This window comes from Pan paniscus, chromosome 19, assembly GCF_029289425.2.
Source record: "Pan paniscus chromosome 19, NHGRI_mPanPan1-v2.0_pri, whole genome shotgun sequence".
NCBI classification, from domain to species: domain Eukaryota; kingdom Metazoa; phylum Chordata; class Mammalia; order Primates; family Hominidae; genus Pan; species Pan paniscus.
The window spans coordinates 56,659,461-56,675,866 of record NC_073268.2 but is presented as its reverse complement, the minus strand read 5'-3'; the positions used below and the strand labels follow the sequence as shown (position 1 = coordinate 56,675,866).

Below are 16,406 nucleotides of genomic sequence, written 5' to 3'. Positions count from 1 at the left end.
TCAGCACTTTGGGAGGCGAAGGCAGGCAGATCATGAGGTCAGGAGATCGAGACCATCCTGGCTAACACGGTGAAACCCCGTCTCTACTAAAAATACAAAAAAAAAAATTAGCCGGGCATGGTGGTGGGTGCCTGTAGTCCCAGCTACTCGGGAGGCTGAGGCAGGAGAATGGCGTGAGTCCAGGAGACAGAGGTTGCAGTGAGCCGAGATCATGCCACTGCACTCCAGCCTGGGCGACAGAGCAAGACTCCGTCTCAAAAAAAAAGTCTGGGCACAGTGGCTCACGACTATAATCCCAGCACTTTGGGAGGCCGAGGCGGGCGATTCACAAGTTCAGGAGATCGAGACCATCCTGGCTAACATGGTGAAACCCCGTCTCTACTAAAAATACAAAAAATTAGCCAGGCGTGGTGGCGGGTGCCTATAGTCCCAGCTACTCAGGAGGCTGAGGCAGGAGAATGGCGTGAACCTGGGAGGTGGAGCTTGCAGTGAGCCAAGATGATGCCACTGCACTCCAGCCTGGGCAACAGAGCGAGACTCTGTCAAAAAAAAAAAAAAGGCAAAAGCTGCTATTACTTTTACTTTTGCATCACCCTAATACAATAGTGAGTGTACCACTGCACTTCAGCCTGGGCAACAGAGTGAGACCTTTTCTTGGAAAAAAAAAAAAAAAATTAACATTTTTGAGTTCAGGTGATTTTGCCAAATGTCCCTCAATTTGAGTTTGGTTGTTTCCTTATGGTTACATTCAGGTTAAACCTTTTTGGTGGCAATACTGTCTACATGAGTGGTGCTGCATCCTCAGTCAGTCCATCAAGTAAGAAGGACACAATGTCTGTTTCTCCCATTGTTGGTATAAATCTGATCACATGGTAAAGGTTGTGTCTGCCAGGGTTCTTCACTGTAAGGGTATGTTTTCCCCATTGATGATTCTTGCCTGAATGAGTTACTACTATTGTCTTAGTCCATTCTATGCTTTTATAACAGAATACCACAGACTGCATAATTTATAATGAAAACAAATACATTCTCACAGTTACAAAGGCTGGGAAGTCTGATATTAAGGTGCCAGCATCTGGCGAGGGCCTTCTTGCTGCATCATCCCATGGCAGAAAGTGAGAGGGTAAGAGGTGAGAGAGTGAGCAAGCAAGAGAGGGCTGCACTTGCATTTATAACAGACCCACTCTCAAGATAACAGACCCACTCTCAAGATAAAAAACCCACTCCCATGATAGTGACATTAATTCATTCCTGAGGCCAGAGCCCTCATGACCTGATCGCCTCTTAAAGGTCACACCTCTCAGCACTGTTGCATTGTAGATTAAGTTTCTAACCCATGAACTTCGGGGGGCACATTCAAATCACAGCAACCACGGTGATTATAAAATGGTAATTTTCAGGCCGGGTGCAGTGGCTCATGCCTGTAATCCCAGCACTTTGGGAGGCCAAAGTGGGTGGATCACTTGAGGTCAGGAGTTCAAGACCATCCTGGCTAACATGGTGAAACCCCATCTCTACTAAAATTACAAAAATTAGCTGAGCATGTTGGTGGGCACCTGTAATCCCAGCTACTCGGAAGGCTGAGGCAGGAGAATTGCTTGAACCCGGGAGGCGGAGGTTGCAGTGAGCCAAGATCACGCCACTGCACTCCATCCTGGGCAATAGAGCAAGACTGCGTCTCAAAACAAAACAAGACAAAACAACACAAAACAAAATAAAACAAATTGGTAATTTTCTTTTTTTTCCTCATTCCTTCCACATTTATCAGTTTGCATTCTTCTGTAAAGACAAGCTTTAGCTTCTCCTTGCCCTTCCTTATTTTATTAATGTCAGTATGGACTTACAGAATTTTATTTTCATTAAACGAGTTATAATCCATTCCTGTTATTTATTTATTTATTTTTATTTTTTCCATTTTTTTGAGACAGAATTACGTGCTTGTTTCCTGGGCTGGAGTGCAATGGCTCAATCTCAGCTCACCGCAACCTCTGCCTCCTAGGTTCAAGAGATTCTGTGGCCTCAGCCTCCTGAGTAGCTGGGATTACAGGCGCCTTGCCACCACGCATTTTTAGTAGAGACGGGGTTTCACCGTGTTGGCCAGGCTGGTCTCAAACTCCTGACCTCAGGCAATTCACCCGCCTTGGCCTCCCAAAGTGCTGGGATTACAGGCATGAGCCACCGCGCCCGGCCCCTGTTATTTATTTTGATGCCCAAATTCAGCCAGTGAGAGAGGGCCCTTACAAGGTCACTTCTGTTTGAGTGTTCCTATTGTTTTTGAGCACTTTCTTATATTTTGGCATAGAAAGGTATTCCAGGCTCACACTGTAGTTTCCAGTTTGAATACTAGCCATTTTCCAAAGAGTCTTGGTTCCTTTTGGTGGAGAATTATATATAAAAACCAATATTTGGGTAGATTTGCTCAGTGCTACTGGAGTATCCTTTTTTCTGGGCCCTAGCAATAAACAGAGGTAGGAGGTTTTTTTAATAAAAAATAGTGAATTACAAGAACTCTTGCTTATAATACAATGCCATCTAATTAATGAAAAAGAATGATTGAGTTAAGCAAATCACCATTTCACGACTGTCATAGTAAGAACTGATTCAGGCAAGAATCATCAATAGGTGCTAAAACTTGTAGGTGAAAGTTTGATGAGGAGTAAGATACTTACAGTCCCCAAACACGTACCACAAGATACCTGCTAATTAAAATGGGAAAGTTATGATGGAGAAACCTGGCAGACACATCAACCAAGTGCCTTCTCATGTACCCCTCTTGCTGGTCGCTTGTGTTTATGGCGGCTGATGCTTTTGACAGTTAATGTCACATCTGAGGCAGTGCTCCGTAACCCCAGCCTTGGGAGGGCACTTTTTGGGGCAGAGGACAGAGTGTCCTGTTATCTTTTGGTCTGGTTCCCGGCAGGAGCCCTTTCTCTCAGGGACTGCTTATTTTATGGGAAGGAGATCAGAGTCTGGAGCCCAGTAGCTTTGGGCTGTCTTTGTGTCCCATGTGATCCATGAAAACAGCGCATGAGAATCACCAGGCCCAAAGGGGAACTCTGGGAGACCTGGTCCTGGCCCCTAACCTCAATCTCAACTGGTTGAATCACTGGTGGACCACCTTGGATTGCCTCTTCTTTCCATAGGAAGCTGGTTGGGAGTGCTGCCAACTTTCTTGACCGCAACCTGCATTGCTCATCTGTTGTTCTTAGGGGACTGTGAAGGACAAATGGCATCTCTCCCAGCCACCTTCACATAAGACAGTGGGCTCAGCTCAGGCCCAGCCGGGTCCATCACTGGAATTCAGACATGTCTGAACTTGCTGGAGTAGATGAGAACCCCACAGGAGCCAGAGCAGCCCGGGGCCAGGGCCTCCTGGGAAGACTCGGCCTGAAAGTAACCTTTGGTGACCACACCTTGCTATCCAGTGGGCAGGCAGATGCTGTCCTTTCCTCAGACTGGCCTGCAGGCTACAGCCGTGCCCATCTGCAGAGATAAGGTGGTTTGCCCTCAGGACACAGATGGCAGAGAGGCCTGCTTCCCGTTCATATAAGTAAAATCGAATAGTATCTACTTTTTTTGTTGTTGTTTTTGTGTAAGAATGGTTTTATTTGTTCCTTAAATGTTTGGCAGAATTAATTAGTGAAATCATCTGGGCCTAAAGTTTTCTTTGTGGGAAGGTTTAAAATGACGAATTTTAGGCTGGGCGCTGTGACTCACACCTGTAATCCCAGCACTTTGGGAGGCCAAGATTGGCAGATCACCAGAGATCAGGAGTTCGAGACCAGCCTGGCCAGCATGGTGAAACCCTGTCTCTACTAAAAATACAAAAAAATTAACCAGGTGTGGTGGCAGGCGCCTGTAATCCCAGCTACTCAGGAGGCTGAGGCAGGAGAATCGCTTGAACCTGGGAGGTGGAGGTTGCAGTGAGCCGAGATCATGACACTGCACCTTCATTCCAGTCTGGGCGACAAGAGCAAGACTCTGTCTCAAAAAAAAAAAAAAAAAGAAAAGATGAATTCTACTTTTTTAATTGTTATAGTGCTATTAAAATTTCTATTTATTTTTCTGTTCATAAATATTAAAAAAAAAACCTTTTATAGTTTGGTACCATAGGAAATCTGGAAAATAGATGAATATTAAAAAAAAAAATCTGGCCGGGCGCGGTGGCTCACGCCTGTAACCCCAGCACTTTGGGAGGCCAAGGTGGGCGAATCATGAGGTCAGGAGATCGAGACCATCCTGGCTAACACGGTGAAACCCCGTCTCTACTAAAAATACAAAAAATTAGCCCGTGTGGCAGCGGGTGCCTGTAGTCCCAGCTACTCAGGAGGCTGAGGCAGGAGAATGGCATGAACCCGGGAGGCGGAGCTTGCAGTGAGCCGAGATCGTGCCACTGCGCTCCAGCCTGGGCGATGGAGCTAGACTCTGTCCCAAAAACAAACAAACAAAATTTCATAGTTTGATCCCATGGGAAATCTGAAAAAATGGGAGGCTGCTCAGAAGCTCGTCATAACAATATCCCCTCTTATATAGATAGCCTCTAGTGGTTTATAAGCTGAAGCTGAAACCACGTTCATGCACTTGATGTTGATGCCTTGCTTTATTTAGAACTCCCAAGTCCCAGGTGGGTGTTCAACACGTTTCTTTGATTAAGAAGGCAGGGTTCTGTTCCCTTCTTATAAACTCAGGCTTTCTCTCACCATTTGCTTGCCAGGCAGTGTTAGGTGTTTTGGATACAGCTGTGAGTCTGTTCCATGGAGGAGCTCATCCTTCAGTGGAAAGAGACAGAAAATGCAGTTGTGTGGTAGGTACACGGGAGAGGTGCTCTGGGTGGTCATGAGCTGCCCTGAGAGCTCAGGGGCAGATAAGCTGCTCTGCTTCCATGTGAACTTCTGTACTGTGAATTAATTCACTCGTGGCAGGTGGGCAGGGGAAGGATGTTGGTATAATGGAGACACTGCTTTGGTTCACCTGTGATTTTGCCTAGGCAAAGGAGGTGGAATAGTGGGAGGAGAATGACAGTGTTCAGCAGGAAAGGAAAAAGCCCTCTGACTGCTCTGCCGGAGCCCCTGTGGGCTCCTGGGAACAAGAAAAAAACAGTGCCTGCAGCTGGCACTCCCGTAGAAAGCCACATCCTAGCCTGCTGGGGTCTTGGCCGTGGCAGGCTACGCTGCCTCCAGGCCCATCTTAGTAACAGCCCCCTGGCTCAGAACTCCTCTTTCATCTGCACTGTCTTGGCACCTGTCAGCCTTGCTCTAATTAAAGTTTGCCAGGCTTTCTATTTGACTTTTTTGGTGCAGTTTTAATATCCATGGTGGCAGCCTCTTGCCCCACTGAACTGCCTGCCTGGGTGTCCCAAAAGATTTTGTTAGTGCTCTAGTGACAATGTTTTGTAGGTTTGAGTGGTCTGCTCTAGCCCCATGTTTCACAGAAGTCCTGTTAATATGTGGAATAAGATAACATGAGATTTTCTAAGAATGTATATATTGCTTTATAGCAGAAATGTATGTATTTCAGAGGAATTTAAAGCTTGTGAGCTAGATAGACTATAAACGGAAGAAACATCCCTAAAACAAACAGGAAACAATTTTAAGAAGCGGCAGTAGAACTCCGTGTGCATTTACTTAGCAATCTGCATTTCTAAAGTGCTTTGTACACATTCCGTCTATGTTAAAAGCCTCAGCAGCAGGTTGGAGGCGGGTTCTGGGGCTAGTGTTTCCGATGGGAAGCTCAGGCTCCATCCAGCCTGTGGCTGGACTGGCCAGGCTCAATGTCACTCCCCAGGTAGCTGCCCTTGATCTATACTAGGAGCACCTTGAGAGCTGGGAATTGATTTCTAAGCCTGGTTTGAGCTGAGGGCCACAGAGCCAGTGCAGGAGGAGACCCTGCCCCAGAAATAGGCCAGCGCTTGTTATGCAGGCCTTGGCGGTTCCCCGTTTCCTTACGTAACCTCACTGTTCACGCTGTTTCCTTTTGTTGATTCCCTCCGTGTGACTGTTTTTCTGTCTATCTCCTTAGCTAATGAGCTCCTTATAAGGAGAATGGATGGATCAGAGCACAGCTCCGTACACAGTGGTGGGGCATAGCCATTTCCCAGAGTGTGGACTTTCCCAGAAGTCCCCTGTTGTGTGGGCCTGCAAAGGCTGGGATTGTTTCTACCTTCTTTGGAATAATAAAGCTGCCTGTGTTTCCTGTGTTCACTTTTCAGTCGCCTGTTATTCACTCTCCTACATTTGGGGCGGTTGTCCTGCTTCCCTGGCCTCACTGCAGTGCTCAGTGACCTCTGCAGCAGAGCAGTGACTGCCACGGGCTGGCAAACGGAAGGGTGGAAGGACGTGGCCCATGCCCTTCAGGAATGTTTTGGGGAGATGGACAAACGCATGCAGACCTGAGGGTGTTCGGAGCACAGGGAGGGAGGCAGAGTCTGCAGCAAGGGGTGGGGCTGAGGAGGGAGACGGGGCTGAGGAGGGAGACAGGCCTGGGGAGAGGACAGAGGCCCAGCAGGAAGTGGGAAAGGAGAGGGTGTGGCAGGTGGTTACCAGAGCCCTCCTGAGATGCCAGAGTCCCCAGGGGTTCGTTCCTTCCAGTGTCCTGCCCAGTGCAGGGACACCTGCTTGCCTTTTTTTTTTTTTTTTGAGATGGAGTCTCGCTCTGTCACCCAGGCTGGAGTGCAGTGGTGCAATCTCAGCTCACTGCAACCCCCGCCTCCTGGGTTCAAGTAATTCTCCTGCTTCAGCCTCATGAATAGCTGGGATCACAGGCATGCGCCAACACACTCGGCTAATTTTTGTATTTTTAGTGGAGACGGCTTCACCACGTTGGCCAGGCTGGTCTCGAACTCCTAACTTCAGGTGATCCACCCACCTCGGCCTCCCAAAGTGCTGGGATTACAGGCATGAGCCACCGCGCCCAGCCAAAGGGACAGATTATTAAAGAAGATAAGAATGGGAGAAGGTGGAGGATGCAGGGGCCAGGGCACGTGGGGAAGGACACTTCCTCAGCTGTACTGTTGCACTCCAGCCTGGACGACAGAGCGAGATTCCGTCTCAAAAAAACAAAACAAAACAAAACAAAAAATGATATTACAAAGGACATAGACCAGGGTGAGGTGTGAGAAGGAGCGAGGCGTTTCCATGCCCTCCTTGGGTGCACCATCCTTCAGGAACCTCCATGTGTTTGGCTGTCCTGTAGCTCTCCGTACCTTTTCGTCGTAGCCCTTTTTTGGATTCTCCATTGGATAGACATGACTCAAGCATGGACAACTGGGTGGAAGTGTGAGTGGATGAAAAGGCATGATTCAGACTGACAGGCTGAATGGGGAAACTCAGCAAAGCCTATCTGTTCCGATGCTTCTTGGCCTCTCTGTGCGGCTCCTTCTAGGGGAGGGGCAGGACCCCTTCTGAAATGCGGGTCTTATGAGTCACAATCAAACAAGGTAGATCAGAGAATTTCTTTATGGACAGCTCCAAGACAGAAAGACAGAGGAAGATATATTTTTAGTTATCATGGCCTGTCTTGGGGAGAAGTAACAAGGGCTATGGGAGTTATGTGCCAGGAACTGTGGACCAAAGCCAACACAGCTGACCCTTGAACAGCACAGGTTTGAACTATGCAGGTCCACTTGTATTGGATTTTTTTCAACCAAACGTGACTGAAAATGCAGTATTCCTGCGATGTGAAACCCACATATACGGAGGGCTGCTGACTGCGGAACCTCAGTATGTGAGGACTTTGGCATACACGGGGATCCTGCAACCAACCCCCTGTGTGTACATACGGTGAGGTGACTATACATACATACCATAACATCGCAGAGCACACTCCGCTTCCTACAGAGGTTGTGCTGAGGGGTCTGGTTATGTCCTCCAGCATGCCTCTTTTTGCTGTCCTTGAGGACTGCCTCCCAGGAGGGTGGCAGAAGCCCCTTCCTTCAAGTCTTCAAGCCGCTGACGTATGGCTGTGTGGTCAGGTGGAGGAGGGAGCTGGAATCTGTGAGTTGAACATGGAAGAGCAGTAGATTCCTATGCAGGCAAATGGCAGTTTGGGGCGAAATTGGAATCGGATTAGATGAGGTCTGTGTCCTGACTGCAGTTGAGCAGCAGCAGGCACATCATGTAGCCTTTCTGAGCCTTGGCTTCCACGTCCGTAAACTGAGGATAGCAGCTCTCACTCAGGAGGCGTGGTTTCATGAGATGTGAGGGGTCCACAGCCCAGAGCTGCCCAAAGAGCAGGTGCATAGGCGGTGGCGGCTGTGCCACGGATGTGTCCGGACAGCTGGGGGAGGGTGTGCAGGCATCTGTCACCAAAACTTGGGGTTTGGTTGTGCGGTTCCTCCCCTGCCTCAGCTGATGACTTTCTCCATCCTTCTCTGAGGTAACAGCAGTTCTCAAGGAGATGCTGGCCCATCTTCTCACCACTCAACTGTCCCACTCCCTGCACTGGCACTGTTCTTGTCCTTCCTTCCACTGCAGCTGAGGAAGTGTCCTTCCCCACATGCCCTGGACCCTGCATCCTCCACCTCCTCCCATTCTTACTTTCTTTAATAATCTGTCCCTTTGGCCGGGCGTGGAGGCTCACGCCTGTAATCCCAGCACTGTGGGAGGCTGAGGTGGGCGGATCACCAGGTCAGGAGATTGAGACCATCCTGGCTAACACAGTTGAAAACCCACCTCTACTAAAAATACAAAAAAAGAAATAGCCGGATGTGGTGGTGGGCACCTGTAGTCCCAGCTACTCGGGAGGCTGAGGCAGGAGAATCGCTTGAACCCAGGAGGCAGAGGTTGCAGTGAGCCGAGACGCGCCATTGCACTGCAGCCCTGGCGACAGTGTGAGACTCTGTCTCAAAATAAATAAATAAAATAATAATAATAATCTGTCCCTTTTTCCTGCATCTTCTCTACTGATCATTTTCAGCAGTGTGCGCGCATCCACCATTCTCTTGATCTTTATCCCACTCTTCCTTTAATCCTCTCTTTCAGGAAATGCAAATGCGTAGGGGGAAACCCTAAGGAATCATCCTCCAGTCTTCATCTTCCTGCACCTGTTGATCTTCAAGACCTGTTGGTTCTGCCTCCACAGCGCATATCCACTTCCATCATTTTTGCTGTCACCCTGGCCCAAGCCGATGTTTTCTCGAGTCAACTACCGAAATAGTTTCCTAGCTGATCTCTCTGCTTTTCTTCTGGCTCCCCTAAAATTCAGTCTCCGTACTCTGGCCAGGTGACCTTTATACAACAGAAATCAGTACCATCCCCTGCTTAAAAGTCTTCCATGGGTCCCGGTGCCTATGAACTGGCCCCTGCCTCATCTTGGGCTCATTTTCCTGCATGAAAGCAGCACATGTTCTCTCGGCCTGGAATGTTCTACTTTTCAAATTTCTCACTCCTCAACCTTTAGCTTCTGCCTGAAAGGCCTCCTGACATCCTGTACCCAAGGCCTCCATGTTTCTCTTCTCAGTGCATCCAGTTCATTTTGGTATAGCGGAACCCATCGCAATTCATAATTTCGTATTTATATGTTTACTTATTTTCTGTGTTTCCCATTAGCTTATGTTCCACGAGGGCAGTGATTGTGTTTCCAGTGCCTAGCAGAATGTGTGGTACAAATGAAAAACTCTTCGAATGAACTAATGAACCAACAGGGAAGAGTGGTGGTGATGGAGGTTTACAGAGAAGGCAGTGACCAGCTGCCCCACTGATTGAATTAGCTGCTTTTCCTTATCCAAGAGAAGGCATGACAGTTTTGCACATGTGTCGGATCCAGCAGCTATGAGAAGTTCAGATGGGGTGGACTCCAGTTGTTGTTCTGAACTCTAGTAGGAAGCCACCCCTGTGAATGAGCCTCTATGTACAGGGTGCTGCAAATATAAAATCGCTTTAAAAAAAAGAGGCAGCATAACATAGTGCAAGGAACACAGGCCTGTGAGTACTGATTTAGCTTCTGGTCTTTGGTTTGTGTATTAGCTTTGTTCTTCTTTTCTTTGTTTTCTTATTTGTGAAATAAGAGAGATTGGACTAGAAAGATAAAAGTCCTCTCCAGTTTGGCTGTGTTAACGGAGTACCTCACAGTGTTATCAGCAATCGAAACATTTAATTATCTTTTGAAACCAGAATATGGAGCTGTGATGGTTCTAGGGTTAGTCGGGTGGTTCAAAGGTGTCATCAAGGACCCAGGCTCTACTGTTGTCTTCTGCTTTGCCATCAGCTTTGTCTCCAGGCTTGTCCCTTGTGGTCACAGTGTGGCTGCTACAGCTGAGGGCATCACACCCTTCCACAAGAGCATCAAAAGCAGAAAAGGATGGGCATGGGGCAGAGCTGTCCTTATGGGTCCCTCTCTCTTCATCAGGGAGTAAAATCTTTCCTGGAGGTCCCTAGCAGATGTCCTTGTATGTCTCACTGGCCAGAACCACTTCATGTATCCACTAGACCAATCATGAGAATGGAAGTGCCATAATTTCCTTATCCCAAATATAAATTCATCCCCCAGAGCTGACCTGTTACCCGCTGTACTCGATACAGCTTAGTCCTGTGAACAAAGGAGGAGTAAGGGCAGGCTGCTGCATGGGCTGCCTCATGGACCTGAAGTTCTGTGATTCTTAGGACTCCGCCTTTGGGAGGCTTCCTTGTTATGCTGCAGGGACTAATTGTGTTATTCACATCTCCAGTGAGGCAATGGCAGAGAACAACTTTTTTAAAGGAAGGCTTTACATTCCTGAATGAGGTGGGAAACAGATGAATTCACTGGCCAAGACAAATTCAGTGAAAAAACTGAGCCCAGCAGGTCCTCTGTAGTATAGAGGCCCATGATTGAGCTGCCTGTTGCTAAGAGGGAGTAGAAAAGATTAGAGATCATTGTAAATTATGAGGCAAGACCTCAGCTAACTTCCTCAGCAAACGACTGGTTCTTCTGCCTGCCCAGGCTGCAACCTCAAGTATTCCTAGTAAGTAGAATCTTTCTTTAAAGCTGCCTAATAAAGTCAGATAATAAATGATGAATGTATTTGTAATGGCCATTTTTTTTTTTTTTTTTTTTTTGAGATGGAATCTCACTCTGTCGCCCAGGTTGGAGTGCAATGGTGTAATGATCTCGGCTCACTGCATCCTCTGCCTCCCAGGTTCAGGCAATTCTCCTGTCTCAGCCACCTGAGTAGCTGGGATTACAGGTGCCCACCACCATGCCTAGCTAATTTTCGTATTTTTAGGAGAGACGGGGTTTCACCATGTTGGCCAGGCTGGTCTCAAATGCCTGACCTCAAGTGATCCGCCTGCCTCGGCCTCCTGAAGTACTGGGATTATAGGCATGAGCCACCATGCCTGGCCTGTGATGGCCATATTAAGAACATACTATGTGCCGGGAACTGTGCTAGGTCTTCGGGATACCAATACAAAGGGACAAGGTCCTAGTCCTTAAGAGGCTGACATTCCAGTTGAGGGATACCACAGGTATCAGATAAGCCAGCTCTATGACAAGTGAGTTATGGGGCAGGAGAATGGGAGTGGCCACCTCTACCTAAGAGGTGAGCAAGAAAGGAAGTGACCTTTTAAGAGCAACAGATGCTTTGTCTGATGTTGAGAATAGCATGAGCCAGAGGGAGCCATTGGTTAAGAATGGCAGGCACTGGACGTGTGGAGCCGAGGCTGGGGGGTTCTGCGGCCATGCTGGGAAGTATACGTCTTACACTGCAGGTAAAGCAAACAAACGCTTCCCAAGGGCAAGTCTTCAGGTAATGTCAATCAAATTATTTCCCAGTTTTCTCTTCCAGAGATTACAGAAGGATTTTATTTCATTTACTTAATACATTACATTGATTATGTTCATTTATACATTACATATGTATTATGGACCAGTTGTTAATAACAAAATGTGTACCTTTGCTATAAACCATGGATAGACTAGTTTATAGCAAAATGTCTAAAAGGGATATTATGGCATCTGTTGCTCTTATAAGGTCACTTCCTTTCTTGGTCACCTCTTAGGCAGAGGTGGCTGCTCCCATTCTCTTGCCCCATAACTCACTTGTCATAGAGCCTGCTTATCTGATACATGTTGTATCTCTCAACTGGATACTGGTCAAACCTCTTAAGGACTAGGATCTTGTCCCTTTGTATTGGTATCCCCAGTAGTGGTTTCTAGTATTTTTTTGTTGTTTGTTTTTTTGAGATAAGGTCTTGCTCTGTCACCCAGGCTGGAGTGCAATGGTGCAATCACAGCTCACTGCAGCCTCAACCTCCTGGGCTCAAGTGATCCTGACTCTCCCACTTCATTCTCCCGAAATAGCTGGAACCACAGATATACACCACCCTGCCCGGCTAAGTTTTGTACTTTTTTGTAGAGATGGAGTTTCACTATGTTGCCCAGGCTGGTCTCCAGCTTCTGATCTAATGGCTTGAAGATGACCAAAAAATTTAATATTTGCTATTTCCCAATTTTTATCAACTCTGCTGCTAGTATTTCTCAGTAGACAGGGGCACTGCTAGACTCTTGTTCTCCAGCAGTCAGCAGAGGTATTCAGAAATGATTCTGCCCATAGTCCTAGGCAAATGTCTTGTGGTGTTTGTGGGAAGCCAGAAAGATCCTTGCCTGGAGCCACAGGTGGTGCTGACTCCAGTGCTTACTGCCTCAGGCCTTTGTTCAAGTGTCACCTTATCCATGATGTCAGCCTCTTTAAAACTACAGTCCTGCCCATCCTGATCTTTCTTACTCTGCTTTTTCATGTTTCATACCACACATATCTCCATACTGTTTATTATTATGTTTACCCCTGCTAGATCTGAGTCTGTTAAAATTTAGTAGGGATCTCTGTGTGTTCTGTTCACTGATGTATCTCAAGCACTTAGAACAGGGTTCCTCAACCCCTGGGCTGCAGACTAGTACTGGTCCGTGGCCTGTTAGGAACTGGGCCACACAGCAGAAGGTGAGCAGGCAGGCGAGCATTACTGCCTGAGCTCTGCATCCTGTCAGATCAGCAGCATTCGATTCTCATAGGAGCTAACCCTATTGTGAACTGTGCACGCAGGGGATCTAGGCTGTGCGCTCCTTATGAGAATCTAATGCATCACCACCCCCCACCCCTGGTCTGTGGAAACATTGTCTTCCATGAAGCTGGTCCCTGGTGCCAGAAAGGTTGGGGACCACTGACCTAGAACAATGCCTTACAGAAGACCTAGACTCAAAGAGCAGTACCTAGGTAGTTAGGAAGTATAGGAAGTCGATCGGTTTTTGGAAACTGTGACTTGAAGCAAAATGATGCACTGTATAACAAAGCCAATTTTACCACAGTTGATACTGTTAAAAGAAAAACTTCGGCTGAATTCAATTTAAAAGAGCTTAATTGAGCAAAGAATGATTCACAAATTGTGCAGCCTGCTGAGCCAGAGCAGGCTCAGAGACTCCAGTGCAGTCACGTGGTGGAAGATAATTTATGGACAGAAAAAAGAAAGTGATGGACAGAAAAAGGAAAAGTGACGTACAGAAAATGGAAGTGAGGAACAGAAACAGCTGGATTGGTTATAGCTCAGCATTTTCCCTTTTTGAACACGGTTCGAACAGTTGGCCACATTTGATTGGCCAAAAGTCGAGGATTGGCATGAGGGCAGGCTATAGTCTGTTTACACGTCCACTTGTTGTAGTCCACGATGTACAGAGAAACCTTTAGGCCAAATTTAAAATATGTAAGGAGGCAGCTTTAGGCTAAACTTGATTTAACAATATAAACAAGAGTTAACTTCCTATGACATATACTTCAAGTCACAGTTTGAGAACCCACCGAGGACACTGAGGACTTACAGTACCCCCTTAAGGCTTCCCCACCTCTTGTCATTGGCTATCCCGTGTCACTAAACAGAAAGGAGTTGCTAAGTCAAGAATGAAGATCTTACTGAGTTTGCTAGAGCAAAGCTGCTCATCCCTGCTTGCATGTCTTTAGTATTGAGGGTAAAGGCCTTAGTGCCCTGGAAGGTGAACTTTAGAGGTTGTTAAAGGGTCATGGAAAAAAGAGGAGGTGGGGTCTTGGATTGTGGTTGCAGAGCGCTATAAACTGACCGTAACAGATGGTATTCTTTTAAACAGGTATAAAAGTTTGGTCACAGGGACCCGAGCAAGAGGGGTCATTGCTGTCCTCTGGGTCCTTGCCTTTGGCATCGGACTGACTCCATTCCTGGGGTGGAACAGTAAAGACAGTGCCACCAACAACTGCACAGAACCCTGGGATGGAACCACGAATGAAAGCTGCTGCCTTATGAAGTGTCTCTTTGAGAATGTGGTCCCCATGAGCTACATGGTATATTTCAATTTCTTTGGGTGTGTTCTGCCCCCACTGCTTATAATGCTGGTGATCTACATCAAGATCTTCATGGTGGCCTGCAGGCAGCTTCAGCGCACTGAGCTGATGGACCACTCGAGGACCACCCTCCAGCGGGAGATCCATGCAGCCAAGTCACTGGCCATGATTGTGGGGATTTTTGCCCTGTGCTGGCTACCTGTGCATGCTGTTAACTGTGTCACTCTTTTCCAGCCAGCTCAGGGTAAAAATAAGCCCAAGTGGGCAATGAATATGGCCATTCTTCTGTCACATGCCAATTCAGTTGTCAATCCCATTGTCTATGCTTACCGGAACCGAGACTTCCGCTACACTTTTCACAAAATTATCTCCAGGTATCTTCTCTGCCAAGCAGATGTCAAGAGTGGGAATGGTCAGGCTGGGGTACAGCCTGCTCTCGGTGTGGGCCTATGATCTAGGCTCTCGCCTCTTCCAGGAGAAGATACAAATCCACAAGAAACAAAGAGGACACGGCTGGCTGATTCTCATTGTGAAAGATAGCTACATCTCACAAGGAAATGGACTGCCTCTCTTGAGCACTTCCCTGGAGCTACCACGTATCTAGCTAATATGTATGTGTCAGTAGTAGGCTCCAAGGATTGACAAATATATTTATGATCTATTCAGCTGCTTTTACTGTGTGGATGATGCCAACAGCTTGAATGGATTCTAACAGACTCTTTTGTTTTTAAAAGTCTGCCTTGTTTATGGTGGAAAATTACTGAAGCTATTTTACTGTGAAACACTGTGAACTATTATAATGCAAATACTTTTTAACTTAGAGGCAATGGAAAAATAAAAGTTGACTGTACTAAAAATGTATACTTGTTGCCAGGAAGGTGACCTCAAAAATTAAAAGTATAATTATTCGGCCGGGCATGGTGGCTCACACCTGTAATTCCAGCACTTTGGGAGGCCAAGGCAGGCGGATCACGAGGTCAGGAGTTCAAAACCAGCCTGTCCAATATAGTGAAACCCCGTCCCTACTAAAAAATACAAAAATTAGCTGGGTATGTGGCATGTGCCAGCTACTCAGGAGGCTGAGGCAGGAGAATCATGTGAACCTGGGAGGCGGAGGCTGCAGTGAGCCCAGATTGCATCACTGCACTCCAGCCTGGGTGACAGAGTGAGACTCTGTCTCAGAAAAAAAAAAAAAAAAAAAAAAAAATATATATATATATATATATATATGTATGTATGTATGTATGTATGTATGTATGTATTCAATCAAGAAACTGCTGTATTAATTTAGGGAAATGATTGATAGATTGATAGTCTCATAAGTCAAATTTTCATCACATAATTTTAAGCTCCATTCTTTTCCATATACAGAAAACTACCCGTGGGGAAAAAACTGGTGAAATGGGATCCCTCCTCTACCAAATTCTGCCTTCTAGAGCTAGATAGATAGATAGGGAATTTTGCTTCTCTCCAAATTTCAAGTTTGGTTAAGTTCTTGGAACTCAAAGTGTGAAAATTTTATGAAGTAAAATTATTTAACTCTGTGTATATTAGGTTAAATAAAAATAAAACTTAAAAAGACAAGCTTAGGGTGCTGCATTGGCTTGTTGCATCTACCTTCTAAACTTTACCCTGAAGGCTGCTGGAAAAAAAGTAAGTTATGCTGAGTCCAAGTTTCCTGAGTAGCAGAAAAGTCTTGATAAATTTTATTTGTTGCACTTTAACAAAACAAAAAGCATCTGCCAACCACAGAACATTGCAACACCTAGGCCGTGGGCTTTCCCCCAGCATTCATTCACTAGCACCTCATGTTTTGGGGGCACAAGCACAGGGCTTTCTTAGGCTGTAAAATCACCTATATCATCTGTCTGTCCACTACTTCAACTCCTTCTGCAGTATCCCTGCAACAATATTACATGCTTATGAAATGCTGCAGACAGGGAATTCCTGTCCTTCTAGGATCCTCTTCTGGCTGTGGGCAGCTTTACCATAAGTTCTTGTCTTCTTATGCTGAAATTGATTTCATTTTCATCTTCACGTATTATTGCTTCTTTGCTCTCTCTTGGTGTCCAACTGAGTCTCATCGCTCTCCCTTCTAATACTCCTTCTGTCATCTATTTTGTCTTTT

General features: G+C 46.5%; 1 protein-coding gene across 1 annotated transcript in view; it reads left to right on the top strand.

Moving 5' to 3' along the window:
- The window catches only part of ADORA2B (adenosine A2b receptor), a 31,344-nt gene extending 16,025 nt beyond the window's left edge, over positions 1-15,319 (top strand). The window contains exon 2 of the mRNA XM_003804881.6: positions 14,068-15,319. Within this exon, the coding sequence (XP_003804929.4) occupies positions 14,068-14,731 (664 nt within the window). The 3' untranslated portion in view covers positions 14,732-15,319. The remainder of the gene's footprint in view (positions 1-14,067) is intronic.
- Positions 15,320-16,406: the final 1,087 nt, after the last annotated feature.